At 47.1% G+C, this 16,352-nt stretch overlaps 1 protein-coding gene across 6 annotated transcripts in view; it reads left to right on the forward strand.

Moving 5' to 3' along the window:
- The window catches only part of Rps6kc1 (ribosomal protein S6 kinase C1), a 138,210-nt gene that overhangs the window by 17,287 nt on the left and 104,571 nt on the right, over positions 1 to 16,352 (forward strand). For 5 of the 6 annotated variants that reach the window (XM_038348894.1, XM_038348897.1, XM_038348895.1 and 2 more), the window contains 3 exons: positions 232 to 352; positions 14,150 to 14,265; positions 15,842 to 15,935. In XM_038348894.1, the coding sequence (XP_038204822.1) occupies positions 232 to 352; positions 14,150 to 14,265; positions 15,842 to 15,935 (331 nt within the window). Of the gene's footprint in view, positions 1 to 231; positions 353 to 14,149; positions 14,266 to 15,839; positions 15,936 to 16,352 lie in introns of those variants that run through there. The other variant, XM_038348898.1, reaches the window with a different exon arrangement.

Genomic DNA, 16,352 nt, shown 5'->3' on the forward strand with positions numbered 1-16,352 from the left:
AATTAAAAGGTTTTTAGGAAACAGGACCTAGGAACCTGAAGTTAACGATATTGGGAAGAAGCATGGCTTTAGATTTAAGGCAGATGCTAGTTCACCTCAGACCCGTAACCCTGTGGTATGTGTATGTTTGCTATGCATGGTGACTTTGAATATTTAAAGAAAATATTATTTGTAGCCCAAAGACAGAATGCTTATGCTCTGAAATATGCATTTAATTTGTTTTCTTTTCAGATAATTGTATGGAAGAGATACAGTGACTTTAAGAAACTGCACAAAGAATTATGGCAAATTCACAGAAACTTATTCCGACACTCAGAGCTGTTTCCTCCATTTGCTAAAGGGATAGTGTTTGGTAAGTGCTCTTCTACTTTGTGACTGCTGCCCCGTCCACCCATGTCCTCCACCCTCATGTCCTGTGACTGCTGCCCCGTCCACCCGTGTCCCCACCCTCACCCCCCCTTGTTGGACTGGGAGTTTAATCTAGAGCCTCATACTTGCTGGACAAGTTTTCTGCCGCTGATGTACAGCTCAACCCTAAAACTGACTAAACGCCATGATTAGCTAATGGTGGTCTGTGCCGAGCCCTTCACCTGCGGTGATGGTTCATGCAGTTCAGCAAGCCTTTGACGCCCTTCTCGCGTGCCCTAGTATAGTCCATGTGACATGCAGTTCCTCTTCTCAGACATGGGTCAGGCAGAGACACTGGGAAGCTAAGAAAGATGTATCATTCACATGAGTGGCCCTGGATGGTGTCTCAGTTAGGGTTCCCATTGCTGCGACGAGACACCATGACCAAAGAGCAAGCTGGGGAGGAAGGGCTTATGATGTTCACACTTCAGCATTGCTGTTCATCACTGAAGGAGTCAGGGCAGGAACTCAAACAGGGCAGGAACCTGGAGGCGGGAAATGATGCAGAGGCCATGGAGGGGAGCTGCTTACTGGCTTGCTTCTGATGACTTACTTGCTCAGCCCACCTTCTTATGGAACCCAGGACCAACAGCCCAGGGATGGCCCCACCCACCAAGGTCTGGGCCCTCCCTCATTGATCACTAAATGAGAAAAAGCCCTACAGCTGAATCGGGGTCATTTCCTCATCTGAGGCTCCTTCTTCTGATGATTCTAGCATGTGTCAAGTTGACACACAAAACCAGCCAGTACGATGGGCTGGCTCCAAGTGCCTTTCCTGTGTCCCAGCCCCAGAGTAAAGTCTCTGTGGTTGTAGATGTCTTGACTTGCAGTTACTTCACCATGTCAGCCCTGCTTGCAGCCGTAAGTGCATCGTTTTTCACCTCTTCCCCACATAAACACGGCTAAGTGCAGTCAGAAAGATCACGCCACAGCCTGGCTGCCCGGTTGTCTTGAGAGCTCCACCAAATACATTATTAGTTTTTGGTTTTGCTTCATTTGGTTTTCAGGACATAGGCAGAATGCAGCCTGGGCCTTTGCCAGAGTAGAAAACAAATGGCTTCCAGGCGAATTCCTGGTAGAGTTCTTTCTCTTTCCTCTATGTACCTCCTGACCTGGCCTTCCGTGCTTGTGTTTTTTTTTCTGAGCATTCTGGTCTTCTGAGCCCGGCTGTAGCAATCACTAGGTTTTTAGGCTCCTCTGGTTCACAACTCCATATCCCCCAGTTTTCTTGGCCTGTAAGTCACACAGAATATAGCTCCACTCCCAGCTTCAATTTTCTGAGTTACTTTCCTTTTTTCTATGATAAACACATGATGAGACAGCTTATGGGGAAGAATTTGTTTTAGCTCATAGTTGAGGGGACACAGTCAGTCCATCATGGTGTCTGCAGTGGGTCCGTGCTGGCAGGAGCTTACAGTGGTGATATCTCACACAGTCCTGATGAGGAAGTATAGAGGGAGGACTGCAAGGAACCTCAGCCATGACCCTCAAGGCTTGTCCCCAGTGACCCATGTCTGCCTTCGAGGTTCCACTTCTTAAAGTTCCACAGCACCCATGGACGTGCTCCCAGCTGGAGACCAGTGTCATATGTACAGCCTATGTCATATATATAGCTTACATCCGATCAACCATGTGCTATGTCAGCCTGGCTGATACTGTGTCACGGTGGGTCATTGTGACCTGTAGCAGAGGTGTTCCTTGTTTCGGAGGTTTGACGACAGAGGTCTGTGGCTTCTCCCTCGATGCTGTTTCTCTTCCCTCTCTCCTGCTTCTCCTCTTCCTCCCTCCCCTCTTTCCCCTTCCTATTTCTTTCTGTTTCTCCCTACTTTCCTCTTTCTGTCTTCCTCTCTGTTTTTTCTGCTCCCCTCCTTTTTCCTAACCCTCTCTTTTTTCCCCCCTTTATCCCCCATCCCCATTCTCTTCCCTTGCTCTGAAAGATACCAACTTTCTGATAAAGACACTGGGAACCTCTAATGAGGCCCACATGATGAGCAATGGGACCTCCAGCCATCAGGCACCAGGTATGAAATGGACCCAGACTGTGGATGAACATGGAACAAATTCTCCACTGTGAGTTTAACCTTGCAGTGACTGCAGCCCTGGTTGACAGGTGGGACCCTGTGCTAGCGCCACCCAGCTGCACCTGCCTACAGGTCCTGACCCTCAGAGTCCCCTGAGATGGGAACTGCCTGCCACTGTAGTGTGTCACGTAGTAAGAACTACTTAGTGGATTTTGTTGCCTGGAAGTGGGGTTGCTGCCAACCAGAGGCACAGATGTGACCCTGAAGAGGCGACTGATGGGAGTGGCATGGTTGAACCTTTCCAGTGCTCTTCCTGACCTGGGGACATTCTGAATGGCTGTTGTTTATGGCCCCTGCTCTGTGCAGAATTCCACAGATGAATTTCTTCAGGCTGTTGTAGGACTGCCCACTTACCACCTTCACACTTCTTCAAGACGTTTTGCACACTTTACAGCTGGAGATTGGGAGCAGATGCAGAGAACCCTGTGTGGTCTAGCGGCACCAGTGGCACCACCTGAGAATGAGGTGGGCAGCCAAAACTTGCTGCCAGTGTTAATTACAAATACTCAGTAGCCTGAACGCTTGGGCATTGCTCTGTCTGAATAAGTCACAAAGCGTCTTGGGTGCTGTTGTTTAAATGTGAACCCTGTTCCAGGGACTCAACGTTTATTCATTAATTGACGATGCTGTACTGTGGAGCCTTTGGAGATGGGGCCTGGACGGAGGACGTGGGTCTTTGTAGGGTGGGCCTTGAGGTTTAGAGCCCTGTCCTGCTTCCTGCCCTTTCTCTGCTTCCAGATCCTTCCTGGATGACGAGACTCTCACCACCAGAGCGTCTCTGCCATGATGGATTGTGTCTCTTCAAACCATGAGCCAGATAAGCCTGCCCTCGGATTGCTTCCTCTAGGTGTTTTATGGCAGCAGTGAGAGAAGTAACAGATGAGGGCCGCACCTGGAGAAGAAGCACTGCCCTGGGCCAGGCCTCTCTGGAGCACGGGGTTTAGACCTTATGCGTTCGCTGTTCCCTTTTAGCTTTTTGCTGGCCTTGGGGCCCAGCTCCAACAGTCATAGTTGGTTTGTTTCTTGGACACCTTTCTGTTTACAATGTGGGTTGCTCTTTGCTGCCGCCGCTGCTGCTGCTGCGCTCCTCTGAAGATGGTGTGGCACCTTTAATTCGAGGAACATTAAAAAACAAAACAAAACAGGCATTGGGAATGAGTACCCAAACAAGCTCTGTTCTTGAAGAAGCTCAGTGTCCTGCTGTGGAGGAAGTGAGTGGCAGCCTCTCTGCCCTGTTGCTTTGTCCTGCATGGGAAACGCAAGACGGATACACCTCTTGCCCACCCCTGAGTGTAACTGAAGGTGCAAATAAGTTTATGAAGCCAACAGGCTGGATGTGGTGGTGCACATATAACCCCGCACCCAGGATGCCGAGGCAGGAGGGTCACGGGTGTAAAGCCACCCTGAGCTACAAGTCAAGGCTTGTCTCAGAAACAAGGAAAAAACAAAGCAAAAGTGAAGTCAGCAGAGGGAGGACCCCTAACTGTCCTCTAAAGCCACCCCAGAACTTATTCTAGAATGAGAGCCCCCCCTTCTCTGCTCTTAGTAAACGGTGATGTCCCTGAGAGTGGGATCTGGGTCTGCCGGTAGAGGAACTAGATAGCCACAGGAGGGTAAACTGCGTTCAGAGTGGAAGCGTGATTTTGCCTAGCCATCTCTTCAGTGAATTTCTGTCTCAACTCATTTCCCCGTCTGCATGGGGAGTGCACACGAATGGGTCCCAGAAATTCTCTTTGTCTTCTTAAAGATTATTGAGGGTCAGAAATGACTGTTTTTTTTTTTTTTTTTTTTTTTTTTTTAATATTTATTTATTTTATTATGTATACAATTTCTGTCTGCATGTATGCCTGTAGTCCAGAAGAGGGCACCAGACCTCATTACAGATGGTTGTGAGCCACCATGTGGTTGCTGGGAATTGAACTCAGGACCTTTGGAAGAGCAGGCAATGCTCTTAACCACTGAGCCATCTCTCCAGCCCCCAGAAATGACTGTTGTTGATGTTGATTATAGCTATTACTATTTACCATAGTAGCAATAAAAAAGAAAGAAAAGAAAAGGGAACAAAAGGAAAAAGAAGACAGCTGGATTTGAGCCAGACTGAAGTTCTGTGATGTGACGTGCTCTCTGTGCTCAAGGCTCTTGAGGAAATACAGTCACAGATGTGCTGTCAAAAGGGAGGGGTAGACCAGAACTCTGCTAGTGATTAACCATTGCAGGCTAACTGCACCATAGAATTTGAAGTTCAGAGTGCTCAGTTACAGTTCTCGGTTGTCTTTGACTTTGCAATGCCCTTTGCCCATTTAAAAGTACTTTGCTAGGACTGGAGAGATGGCTCAGCAGTCAAGAATACTGGCTGCTCTTTCATAGAATCCTGGTTTGGTTCTCAGCACCCACAAGGCAGCTCACTGCTATCTGTCACTTCAGTTCAGTTCTGATCCCCTTCCTGACTTCCGAGGTCACTGGGCACTCATGAGGTGTGCAGACTTACATGCAAACACTTGTAAGGAAAAACAAATCTTAAGAAAAAGAAATATTTTCTTTCTTCTTCCTTCCTTCCTTCCTTTCTTTTTTTTTTTTTTTTTTTTTAGTTTTTCAAGACAGGGTTTCTCTGCAGCTTTTAGAGCCTGTCCTGGAGCTAGCTCTTGTAGACCAGGCTGGTCTCGAACTCACCTCACAGAGATCCGCCTGCCTCTGCCTCCTGAGTGCTGTGATTAAAGGCGTGTGCCACCACCTCCTGGTGAAAAGAAATATTTTCATGCCTATGTTTTGCAGATCTTAAAGATAGTTCCTGGTTTGGTTAGATGATGCCAGCAAATGTTTATATGGCCAGAGATCTCTAAAAAAGGAGATTGTTAAGTTCTGGGAAGCTGGCAAGCACAAGCTGTCTCTTGGCTAGAATTTTCTCACCAACAGCAATGCCATTGGTGGTCTTCTTGGAGGTGTTGGACTCTGTCTCTTCTCACAGTTTGTTTCACAGAATTTTAATAACAGTTCCCCAAGGGTCAGGATTCAGTAAGTTCAATAATTGTTACTGTTTCCTTGACGGTATTTCCTCAGTGAAACTGCCATGATAGTTTTTATGAGAAATTGGCAGAAAGTAGCAAAATAATTATTAGTAGGTTTGGTGCTGTTGTCTGGTGTCCTGCTGAGGGGGCCACAGTTTTGCTACCATTGTGTGTAGACCATTAGTGCAACTGTCAGCACAGAAAGATGCCACGAATGCTATGGTGTCATCATAGAAATGATTATGTTGACTGGCCCTCAGGATGCCTTGGACCACACTTTGAGAATGAGTATTGTGTGTTGTCTTAGTCAGTGCTCTACTGATGCGAAGAGACACCATTGACCACAGTAACTCTTGTAAAAAATAAAAGCATTTAATTGGACTGACTTCCAGTTTCAGAGATTTAGTCCATTATCATCTTGGTGGGGAGCACTGCAGATCACAGGTAGACATGGTGCTGGAGAAGCAGATCACAGGGAGCAGAAAGAGAGACCCTGGGTTTGGCATGAGCTTTTGAAGCCTCAAAGCTTACCCCACGCCTCCTAATTCTTTCAGATAGTGCCACTCCCTAGTGACCAAGCCTTCAAATCCAAGAGTCTATGGGGGCCATTCTCATTCACACCACACGTCATGGGTGTGCCCAGTCTGAAGCTGTAGGAAACGGGGGCCATTCTCATTCACACCACCACACACGTCATGGGTGTGCCCAGTCTGAAGCTATGGGGGCCATTCTCATTCACACCACCACACACGTCATGGGTGTGACCAGTCTGAAGCTGTAGGAAATGTGCTGGAATTAGAAGGGTGCGTGAGATATGCATGTATGTGCACATACATAGACATGTATGTGCATTCACTTTTCTCTCATCTAAAGTTAATTGATTTTGAGGCAAGGTGTCATTGTGTGGCTCTTGCTGGCTTGAAACTTGCTATGTTGATTAGGCTGGTCTCAGACTGACAGATCTTTCTGCTTCTGCCTCCTGAGTGCTGGGATTAAAGGTGTGTAGCACCATGGCCTGCCTGAGCTGCAGTTTTGGGTTAAAGCAAATATTGAACAACGCTGTGTTTGGTGAGCAGACCCTCCCACCCCGTGTGAAGAGCGCCTGCCTACGTTGACAGCTTCTGAGAGTCAGGAGGGCTGTTAGTATCCTCACCTTGTATTTTCCATACTGTGAATTTTAAAGCACTTTCAGACTTATTTTATGTGTGTGTGTGCGTGTGTCTCTGTCTGGGTCTGTGCACGTGAGTGCTGTGCTGCAGGTCCCTGGAGCTCAGTGTGCAGGACGTTGTGAGGCACGCATGTGGGTGTTGGAATTGAACTCTGTCCCTCTGTGAGGGCTGTATGTGCTGTTAACCTCCGAGCCAGCTCTGCAGCCCCCTAGACTCTGATGTGGAAGACACAGTTTGACTTTTTAAGTCATGCAGGTGTCACTGTGTCAGCGTGGCTTCTCAGCGGATGCTCTCAGTTTAGCACCTGTTGTTAATGGATTATCTTTGTCTATCTCCACACTTCCTTATTAATCTTAATAAATGAGTAATTTGTCTCTTTTAGTAAATGGTGCAGCTCATTTGTAACACTTGCTAACTCTAGTGAGCCCTGCAGGCCACAGCTGTGGCTGTGTGGAGAGGACTGTTGGCTAGCTATCTGTCTTTTTGAGTAGGTAGACTCAGCAGGAAGGATTAGCACTAAATCTGCAGAATGTCAGTGATGCATCTTCTGTGCAGGGGCCGCAGTGAAGAGAACGCTCCACGGCGGTCAGATCGCATCAGCCACACTGCTGCCCAGTACCTATTACCCATGCAGTTGCAGGAGCCCAGGCAGTTCAGGATGGGTTTAAATTTGCTATGTAGCTGAGGATGTCCTTGAATACTTGATCTTGTGCCTCCTCCTACCCAGTGCTAGGATTATAGGCATTTACAACCCCGTCTGGCTTTGCAGTGTGGTCTCAGAGAATTACTGCCCAGTGGAGCTTCTTCCTGGGCTTCTGTAGTGTGTTCAGCGTGACCTGACATTAGCTGTTACCTGTTGCTGGGTTCACTGCCCCGCCCTTCTGCGTCTCCTCCAACACTGCACTCCGTTTCTGTTGAGACTTTTAGACTTCTGGTCTGTGTCTCCTGTGGATGAGCTGCTCTCTGTTCCTGGTTCCAAGGACAACCAATCAGCACTTTCTATTGAACTGAAACTTTTTGTAAATATTTTACTAATATTTTAAAATGCACATTATGTTCAGTGATATCAAGTAATACTCCTTTTATCCTTTTTTCCATTTTTTTAATTTACAAAAATTTCAGCTTTAGAAAGGGAACCTAAAAGAATGGGGCAGTGGGCACTTGTGTACCATTTCCAGGGCTGCTCATTCTTAGCTCTCTTAGCCCTTCCTGTGTCTCTGTGCACAGCTTCCTCTCTACTGTTATTTCAAAATAACTTACAAATAGTGTCTTTTTTGTAATTTTTGTTTTGTTTTTTTTTAGACAGGGTTTCTTTGTAACTGTCCTGGAACTCTATAGACCAGGTTGACCTCAAACTCACAGGGATCCACTTGTCTCTGCCTCCCGAGTCCTGGGATTAAAGGCATGTGCCACCACTGCCCTGCTATATTGTCATATTTTAATGGAACTTCCTGTATTTCCCTGATGGCCACAGTGGAATAGCATACCATGAAAGGACTTTGGTGCGGTGTTGTGAAGTGGGCCACCCCTGTGTGAAGTGGGCCACCCTGTGCACACCTCCTCCTCTGTCCTTCATGTGTCCTTTTTGACTAGTTATCACTCAGTAGCTTTGCCTGAGCTATACCTCTTCCCTGTCACGTGGTTTTAGAATATATTTACTTATTTATTTTTGAGACAAGAGCTTATGCTGTGGGCTAGGCTATCCTGGAGCTCACTGTGTGGCCTAGGCTAGCCTTGAACTCATATTCCTCCTGCCTCAGCCTTCTGAGTCCTGGGACACAGCCTAAAACATGCTTATTGTTCAAGCCACAAAAATGACAAACCTAGACTGGTGTGTAGCTCAGGGTAGTGTGTAGTAGCTCTCTACTGTGTGAGAGGCCCTAGGTTCCAACTCCAGCACCGCAAAACCAAAGAAAAAGGAAAAACGATCCTGGTGACCCTGAGTGCCACCCGCCTCCTTGCAGGTCACAGCCTGAGCTTGGCTGTATGCTTCCTGCTTAACCGGAAGATTTGTTGAGAATGACAGACTCAGAGTTAGGAAGATTCCATAGAATCTGAGACCCTCCCATTCCTTGCGGCATGCTATTCAGGACAAACTTTCCTTTCTTGGGCTTTTCTCAAAGCTCTTGACAGAAGCCCAGACTTAGCCAGCCCAGCCCCAGTGCCAGGCGCAGCCAGCATGCTCTGCCCAGGTGCTGGGAGTCAGGGACCCGGCTGTTAACTCTGCACTCGGTGCCACCTGACTGGGGTAGGTTCCACCTGAGGACCAGCCATGCTTGCTCTCTGTCTGAACTGTGAATGAAGTTCTGCCACCAGGCATTAGCGTCAAGCTCTTGCTGGTTCATACTGGATGAGGGTCAGTTTCAGGTTGCCAGAACTCATGTGGACCACTGGTATTGGCATTTTGTATTTTGTGGTTAATTAATTCTCATTCTCTCTCTCTTTCTCTCTGGCTTAGTCTAGCATAGAACTCGCTTTGTAGCCCAGAGCCCAGACTGACTTCACCCTTTTGTCAGCTTTCCTGTCCAGCCCCTGAGTGCTTACTCCACTGAGTAAGGAGTGGGCTTCTCTGCCTGGTTCAGCATTACATTTTCAAAACTGGTAGGGTCTGGAGAGACGGCTCAGCAGTTAAGAGCTGAGTTAAGGTTGTTGTTCTTCCTGAGGTCCAGAGTTCAATTCCCAGTACTAACATAGCAGCTGACAGCCATCTGTAACTGTAGCCCCATGAGATCTGATGCCTCTTCTGGTGTGTGTGCATACACCTAAAATAAATAAATAAAATTAAAAAATAAATAAACAATTGTAAATGGCTCTTTGAGTTGTTCTGAGTTATAGTAAAGAAAATAAAATGGGTATGTTTGCACACACCTATAATTTCAGCACTCAGGAGGATGAGACAGGAGGATTGCCATGAGTTCTAGGCTGGTCTAGGCTATAAGTAGATCCCATTTCAAAAAAATTGGAAAAACAGAATCCCAAAGGGTACTTGTAAGTCATAGACAGTGGTCCCTTTCCTGGGCTGCCCAGCTTGTTGGTTAGTAGGGAACGTGTTACTGGATGGTTTTTTGGTGGGAGAGTAACTTACTTTGAATGTACAAAGTGTATGTGGTTTGTGGTATCGTCACTGATGAGCATTCCTAGGAAAAACTTGCTTGTGTTTTATGTCTTTGCTGGCAGTCTTTCTGTCCTGCTCACGGGCAGCTAACATCAGCACTGTAGTAGAACCCCAAGGCAGCTGTGAGAGAAGCAACTGCATTGCTTCTTCATGCGGCTGCATTTCCAGGGAAACCAGAGTACTCTAGGGGCTAATCATGTGCAGGGGTTGTAAGCATCTCTGCCCCCAGGGTCATACATGAGTGTTGCTACATAAAAAGCTGAGTGTGGTGGCACACACCTGTAACCCCAGCACTTGGGAGGCAAAGGTAGGGGATCTCTGAAAATATGTGTGATATTTTCATGTATGCACGGGTTTGTGTGCCGGAACATGTGTGTGTTGAGCCAGAGGTGGACCGCAGGTATCTTCTCTCTCTCCCTTCCCCTCTTGCTTTACTGGAGTCACTGATTGGCTAGACGGCTGTCAGTGAGCCTCCAGGGACCTTCCTGTCTCTGCCTCCGCTGCATCAGGACTGCAGAAGGGCACTGCTGTGCCTTGTTCTTTATACAGGGCTGGGGATTTGAGTTTAGGTCTTTATGTTTGTGCAACAAGCGCTTTATTCGCTGAGAAATCTCCCCAGCCCACAGTACAATTAAAAAAAAAAAAATTCCAAGCTCTTTTGGAAACAAAGAAGTGAGCATATACTTTCATGGAGTCTGATGAGATGGCTCAATGTAATCAAATCTTTTTTTTTTTACATATGCTTTTATTTTTTGTGATATTCCAAAAACATTTACTTTATCTCCTTTTATCCAGATTTAGTGGACTAGAAATGCATCCAGGTCAACAGAAGTAAAACAAAGGCAAACTTTGAACAGATTTATCATGCTGTTTCAGCAGTTTCCTCTGGCTCGATGGGAGGGTGAGCTGAGTCATTAGCATTAAAGCCACCCCACCCCCTGTCTTTAAAAATTTTTTTATTTTATATGTATGAGTGTAAGATGTGAGTCTGTGTGCATCACTTGTGTGTCTGGTGTCCTGGAGGGCAGAAGAAGGGACTGCAGTGGCCTGGGATTGTAGTTATGGATGGTGGCAAGTGGTTGGGAATCAAACCTGGGTCCTCTGCAAGAGCAACAAGTGTTCTTAACCAGGGAGCTGGCTCTCTAACCACTCCTCCCATCCTTATATGTATTTGTTTCAAATAAAGATGAGATCTTTAAGGCATTGTTTACTTACTAATAAGTCTTATGTTTACTTCTCAGCATGTGCTTTGTGTACTTGAAGATGGTGTGCAGTGGTTGTGTGGTTAAAACATAAAAAACCCCAGCACTATTTCTGCTTCTATTCCAAAACCATAGATGCTGCAGTAATATTATTCACTCTTAACTGTGTTTATGTGTATGTGTTCATGTGTATGCATGCATGTATGTGTGTGTAGGCTGAAGTCTATGTCAGATATCTATATATCTCTCTATGTCTGTCTGTCTGTCTGTCTGTCTATCTATCTATCTATCTATCTATCTATCTATCTATCTATCTATCTATCTATATTTGTTTGTTTGTTTTTGAGACAGGGTTTCTCTATGTAACAGCCCTAGATGTCCTGGAACTAGCTCTGTAGACCAGTTGGTCTTGAACTCACAGAGATCCTCCTGCTCTGCCTCCCGAGTGCTGGGATTGGGGTGTGCACCACCACCGCCCGACTGATGTCTTCTTCAATCATGCTGGGATTCGGGTGTGCACCACCACCGCCCGGCTGATGTCTTCTTCAATCATGCTGGGATTCGGGTGTGCACCACCACCGCCCGGCTGATGTCTTCTTCAATCACAGTCCACCTTACTTTGGAGATGGGTTTCTCACTGAACCTGGAGCTTGCTGATTCATCTAGACTGGCTGTCCAGCAGGCACGCAGGGGACCTGTGCCCTTACCCAGAGTGGGATTCGAACCTCATGCTGCTGTGCTCGGCTTTGCTGTGGTCAGTGGGGATCAGAACCAAGTCCTCATGCTTGCGTAGTGTCCTGGTTAACCTGACACAAGTTAGAGCCATCTGGGAAGTGGCAATCTTCATTGAGAAAATGCCTGTGGTTGATTATGGTGGGCCCAGCCTATGGAGGGCGCTGCCACCCCTGGGTAGATGGTCCTGAGCTGTATGAGAAAGCAGGCTGAGCAAAGTATGAGGAACAATCCAGAAAGCATCCTCCATGGTCCCTGCATCAGCTCCTGCCTCCAGGTTCCTGCCTTGACTTGTTTTGAGGAAGGACTGTGATGTGGAATTGTAAGCCAAATAAACCTTCCCTCCTCGAGGTACTTGGTCATGGCACTGATCACAGCAACAGAAGTCTAGTTAAGACACATGGCAGATGCTTTACCCACTCAGCCATTTCTCTGCCGAATCGGTATTCTTTAAGAGAGACATTTTGGCTTGTAATTGCAAGTGTAGGTCCATACTTAATTAGAAGGAATCATGGATATTTCACCTGTTTGACTATGGAATTTTTCTCAGTATTGAATACTTTATTTATTATTTCATATTGGGATCTCTGACATTTTATTTCTGGATGATAGGATGGAGGGGAGGGGAGGCCAGTAGGATAGGGAAGTGTGACAGATTTAGTGCCGTGGGTCATCCTCGGTACGATTGCATGTGGCACAGTTCCGTACAAGATAGAAAAAGCCAGTTTTTTTTTTTAACACGTTTGGAAGTCTGGTTGCGGGCTGGGATGGAGGGGCCACGGTGCCCAGAAGTTGCGCTTTGTCCCCTGTGCCTTCCACATCACCGTTTTTCCTGGCAGCAGGAAGGGACCTGGGCGAGAAGCAGGGAGAAGGTGTTTGCAGCTGCCTTTCAGTGGGTTTCAGGCAAGTACCTGTGCATCTTATGTTGCTGTTCTTGGTCAGACACAAGTCCAGGCCGACAGGGAACAATGCAGTCTTGGTTGACACATGTCAGGGGAAGTCAGGGACATTTTGAGAAGGGGAGAGTGAGAGGCTGGACATGGTGGCCCTTAGTCTCAGCATTCTGGAGGCAGAGGCAGGCAGATCTTCCTTAGGGCAGAGCCAGCCTGGTCTTTGTAATGAGCTCTAGGCCAGTCAGAGCCTAGGAAACTTTTTTTTTTGGATAGTGACTGCTGACTTGTTCTGTAGTATACCAGAATTTCAGATGGTAGGAACCCTGCAGCTGACTGCCACTGGCCTTTACTAGGTCCAGGGCTCTGGAGGGTGGGGAAAGGACATTCTTGAAGGTTCTATAGCATTGCTGAATCTCCAGTCTGTGAGTTATGGCTTGGTCTGTCTGTCTTTCTGTCTGTCTTTCAATGTACCCTGTTAGGGTCTTCTATAAGAATGTTCCACCTTAAGACAGATATTACAGAGGGTTTTTCTGTCTTTGCTAATCAGCAACAGCTCACACAGATTTGCTAGCATGCTTTGTGTGCTAGTCACTGAAACTTTGTGAAGGTTTGACACCATGATGATCTGTGTAGTGTGGCCACAGGCTTGCTGTGGCCACGGGAGATTTATCGATCTGTGACTCACTTTTTCCACAGGACACCTTAAAGTGGGGAGTGCAGGAACTTGTATTTGAGCCAGGCCTCGTTCCTCCTCCACCCAGTACAATAACTTTTAAAAATTGCATAGATAGTTTACCACAGGCAGAAGACTTGAGTGAGGGGATTTTAGTGCCCTGGGACCTAGGAACACCTTTTGTCTCAGGATTTTATTAGTGTTTTGCAAAACCACTTAGAACGTTTCAGGCTGCAAGAACACTGCCCTTTTGAGCTGGTTAGTTTTAAAACGTTGCAAGGCACGCGACGTGTCAACAGGTGATCATGTGGGAAAGCCGTGCAGAGCTATCACACTGGAAAATCTCCTATGCGCGTTCACATTGTATGTGTCATTAGAGCTTGTGTTTGAGCCACTGTGCCTTCCTTGTGGAGTGGAGCACACCTGTTTTGGGTGCCTATTTTCTCACGAGCCGTCACCAGCAGCACATACAGAATTGAGCATAAAAGCTTTCTCTTCAAGCCGAGGTTTTTGACCCCATTGCTAATATAGATGTTCTCATAATTCCCTCTCTTCAGCTCCTGTGTAAACAAAAGAGTCAAAAAGGGAAAATTGTATGAGTGATTGCGGCATTAAATGACTAGAGGAAGCCATTTGAATTCTTTAAAATCCTCTTTCAACTTTAGTTTTAGATTGCCATGTTCTTACATCGTGAGTTTCTTGTGTGGGCAGGACCCGGGTTTGGATACAGCCTGCCTATCAGTTGGCAGTGCGGCTCCATTTCATCAAAAACATTGTAAGGCCGTGCGTGCGTGGCTTTGATGACTGCGTGCTGAGCGCTGCAGATGTGCTGCGTGGCCTGTCCTAAGTGTTGGCTCTCATTGACTCGAAGGGCGATTTGACAAGACGGTGATTGAGCAGAGACGCCAGTGTGCCGAAGACTTGCTCCAGTTCTCCGCCAACATTCCTGCCTTGTACAACAGCAGGCAGCTCGAGGACTTCTTCAAGGTTCGTAGTTTCTCTGGGGAGCGTGTGCTGTGACACACTTTGCCCTTGGTGTGTGGAGATTCAGGGGGAAGCTCCCTCGCTCTGGAGTTGATCGATTGTAGCGCTGGCGCACAAGACTGCAAGCCGGACGTTAAAGCAAAAGGAGTTAGTATTTCAGTGACGCAATTGCTTAAGGGTCATCCGCCTCCTTGGCTGTGATTAGAGTTCAGTCCATACAGTCCCATCACAGCGTCCCTGCTGTACCAGTGTGGTGACTGCCATCTGAGTGTGAACAGAGGAGCAATAGCTCCGTGGCCTGAATGTAAACTTAGGTACACGATTAAAGGAGTGATCGCGTAGAGATTCAGTTTTAGTTAATTCTGAAACAGGGTTCTGCACCTTAGCCCAGTAACTCCCGTGATCCTCCAGTGCTGGGTTTGGTGGCAGGAATGCCATGCCTTGTTCAGCAGTCAGGAGCTCTCGCTGTTCCTGCAGAGGACGTGGGCTTGGCTCTTCACACTCACACGAGGTGTGCACAACCGCCTGTAACTCCAGTTCCAGGGGTCTTACACCCGCTGGCTCTGTAGGCGCCGCATACTTGGGCGCACATACATGCATTCAGGCACACACATCTACCCATAAAATAAAATAAGTCTCTTTACTAAAGATAACCTTAATTTCTTAATGGTGTGCATGGGTGGCTTTCCATACAAGTATCTTTTCAGACATCTGAGGTGCTGTGGATATAGCATTTGTGATCTGATAAAGGTCAGTGACTTTCTGAGGAGCCCCACACTGGTTAGGTGACCAGGCCCTAAGAACACTGTGAGCTGACCAGCTGTTGGGTTTTGTGGGCTCTCTCTCTCTCTCTCTCTCTCTCTCTCTCTCTCTCTCTCTCTCTCTCTTTCTCTTTTGTATTGGTACATTTTCTTAAAATCGGGGGCAGATTTTTTTTTAAATATTTATTTATTTATTATGTATACAATATTCTGTCTGTGTGTATGCCTGCAGGACAGAAGAGGGCACCAGACCCGTTACAGATGGTTGTGAGCTACCATGTGGTCACTGGGAATTGAACTCAGGACCTTTGGAAGAGCAGGCAATGCTCTTAACCTCTGAGCCATCTCTCCAGCCCTCGGGGGCAGATTTTAAAGTGTGCTCTGACAGTATAGTTGGGTGTGGAAGTACATATCTTCGATTCCTGAATTCAAGAAGCACAGGCAGGCTTCTGGATTCTAGGCCAACCTGGTCTACATAGTGGGTTTCAGGCCAGTAAGGGCTAGACAGTGAGACTCTGTCTAAAGAAAGTTACATTAAGCATGGTAGTATTATTAAAAAATATGAATTAAAAAAAGAACAGATTATCTTTAGAGCAGCTTAGGTTTGCAGAGAGCCTGTGGAAGTCATTTGCCCCTGTGTCATCGGTTCCCCCCACCCCAGCATGACTGGGCCACATCTTTACAGGGGAGCAAGACCGATGTGCTTTCCTGACGCTCTGCAAAAGTTAAATCCATGGGTTAGCTACCACAGCCTTGTGAGTGCTTCTTTGTTCATTGTCCGTCTTTCTGTGCTCTTATTGACTGCTCTGCCCTTTCAGGGTGGGGTAATTAATGACGGCTCTGCACTAATTGGTCCTGTTGACGAGTACCCAGACTCCCTGCTTGACACCTTTCCTGAGTGTGGTGCGGAAGGTAAGACACTTTACTCTTGTGCTCAGAGGATATGGGTCACATTGTATGGGAACAACAGCTGTCTCACAGCGAGAGGCAGAGGGCCTTCCTTTAGCCGGCGTCCACACAGCGGTTCTGGGCTGGCTTGTGATGTCTCACACTTGTCCGGCAACTTTGCTCTGATGACATAGCGAGGGAGTCAGACCTCAGTAAGACATTCCATGCACAGACAGTGGGCCTTGCTGTGTGAGTGTCTGCCAGAGTCTACCCAGCTCTACCTGACTCTTAACTTTAAATGAGGCCTGTCACCCGGGAAGAATTAAGCCTCAAAGGCGATGGGTGCTTCTCTTCTCTAGCTTTAGCTTTGACTTGAGAGTCACAGAGGTGAGGGGAGTATAGAGTCGGTGGTGCCCACAGTAATTCTTCATTGCCTGTGGG

The sequence above is a fragment of the Arvicola amphibius genome, chromosome 12 (genome assembly GCF_903992535.2).
Source record: "Arvicola amphibius chromosome 12, mArvAmp1.2, whole genome shotgun sequence".
In the NCBI taxonomy this organism is placed as follows: domain Eukaryota; kingdom Metazoa; phylum Chordata; class Mammalia; order Rodentia; family Cricetidae; genus Arvicola; species Arvicola amphibius.